Source organism: Coccinella septempunctata, chromosome 1 (genome assembly GCF_907165205.1).
Source record: "Coccinella septempunctata chromosome 1, icCocSept1.1, whole genome shotgun sequence".
In the NCBI taxonomy this organism is placed as follows: domain Eukaryota; kingdom Metazoa; phylum Arthropoda; class Insecta; order Coleoptera; family Coccinellidae; genus Coccinella; species Coccinella septempunctata.
Window position 1 is genome coordinate 15534087 of NC_058189.1, and position 1913 is coordinate 15535999.

A 1913-nucleotide genomic window follows, 5' to 3' on the forward strand; every position below is an offset into this window, starting at 1 on the left:
ATGGTACATTGTTTATTTTTACGTTATTCGAGGGTCCTTTCCCTGTCCTCTTGTGTAGAAAATGATTCCGGATTTGCTCTGATTTTCCATTTGTTCATCCATTCTCCTATCCTGTGGCAATGTTTTTGCAGTTCCTTCTCTATTTTGAGGTTACTCTTGAGCTAGTTAATATAACCGTATCATCTGATAACTATTGACCTCAATATATTTCGTTTTACTGATCTTTTTTCTTTTTCTCGAAACAAATCCCAGAACCCAGCAAAAAGCATAAGGCTTGAAATAATGTACACTTCCACTTTTATTTTCTCGTGAAACCCGTTAAGCCATATCAGAGTTCAGTTTCAATTCAACGTTAGTCCAGTTCCAGACATGAAAGAACGACTGCATATCACTAATTCATAGCATACCAATAACCGTCAATCGTTCCATGATTCATAATGGAAGTGAACGATTGTGAACTAGTGAACGATTTATGTGAACTATTCACCATCGTGAACGAGAACTAGTGAACTATATCCTCTGAGTGAACTAGAACTCCCACCTCTACTGCGTATGATGCAATGATTGTGTTCTCGAATTGAGACGTTTTTGTTTAATGTCAGATAGTGTTAGACCGAAGGAAATAAACTTACATACAGCGGAGCATTTTTCCGACCAAATCTAAGGAAAATAGCAACAGACCAGTTTCTAATTATCAGGAAGTACTAATTAGTGGTTCTGAAAAGAACCTATTGGGTTAGAACGTATGTGTTCCACTTCATTTTGAACTAGTGTACTTGGTGACTGCTTTGGTACCTTCGCTGACTGCGTGCTTAGCCAGCTCGCCAGGTAAGAGAAGCCGTACCGCAGTCTGAATTTCCCTGCTAGTAATCGTAGAACGTTTATTGTAGTGAGCTAGTGATGTTATAATTCGAATTAAAAATAATCGGTAATCCGATTATTGAAATAATCGTCATCATCCGATTATTGAAATCGAGAATTCGAATGAAAAATAACCTGATTTCAGAACCTAACTTTAACCGCGTTGCATGGAGGTTATGGAAAAAACGATGAATGATATTTCATTCATCGTTTCAGGTTATTACCTGAAATCTGAAACCTTTCGAGTTTCGGGCCTCGGCATAAGGTTATGGTGTCGAGAACCGGCAAATCTAGATTCTAAAGGTTCTAATATAACCCCCCACGCTAGTCCGGTCCTTACCGAGCTTCGAAACTCGCTCGAGGTTTCGTTTCGAAAACATTCAAATGATGAGATAATTCGAATGTCTGCTCGACAATCTGCTGCTACCTGCGACCCCACCGCCGCCATTCGAATGCTCGATTCTTAGGTTTCAGTACAGAACACAGGTTTCAGACTTTCAGGTTATTTTTCATTCGAATGATCATTCGATTATTGAGATCATTCGAATCGTCATAATCCGATTATTGAAATAATCCGATTATGAACAACACTATAGTGAGCCAGTCTGCTCGCTTCAGCAGCGATACGTTCGAAAATATCATTCACAAAACTGTTCATGATACTCATAGCTTTGCTAGAAATACCGGTATCGGGATGCACTTGTTTCAATACCTTGTAAATGTAGATGGCGTAACTTTCCTTCCTCTTCCGTTTCTTCTTCTTGTCAGTCTTGGAAATGTTTTTTTGGGCCTTGCCCGCCTTTTTGGCCGCTTTTCCGCTAGTTTTCGGAGGCATCGTGATGTGGCAAACTTAATCGAATATATGGTTTTTTTTTTTTTTTTTTTTTTTTTTTTTTTTTTTTTTTTTTTTTTTTTTTTGGTGTAGCAGGGGGAAAATCTGCAAACAGACGAACACACCCTCTGCTGAGGGGGAACAGTGTGGGGATTCTCACTCTCTGAGCTCGAGACCCACTAAAAACCCTTAACTGCTTCTTCATAGGTTCCGGGCATTT

At 39.2% G+C, this 1913-nt stretch overlaps 1 protein-coding gene across 1 annotated transcript; it reads right to left on the reverse strand.

Annotated features, from left to right (window-relative positions):
• Positions 1-586: 586 nt before the first annotated feature.
• On the reverse strand, positions 587-1696 carry LOC123315468 (histone H2B-like). Its single transcript, XM_044901164.1, has 2 exons — positions 1453-1696; positions 587-894 (listed from the first exon to the last, which is right to left on the reverse strand). The coding sequence occupies exons 1-2, from the start codon at positions 1694-1696 to the stop codon at positions 758-760; spliced, it is 381 nt and encodes a 126-aa protein (XP_044757099.1). The 3' UTR covers positions 587-757.
• Positions 1697-1913: the final 217 nt, after the last annotated feature.

What these genes read in the sequence shown, in the direction of transcription:
- LOC123315468 (XM_044901164.1), bottom strand. Translation starts at nt 1,696, where the DNA reads ATGCCTCCGAAAACTAGCGGAAAAGCGGCCAAAAAGGCGGGCAAGGCC. An exon ending in GAGCAGACTGGCTCACTATA is followed by an intron (nt 895 to 1,452) that starts GTGTTGTTCATA and finishes TAACATCACTAG; the next exon opens with CTCACTACAATAAACGTTCT.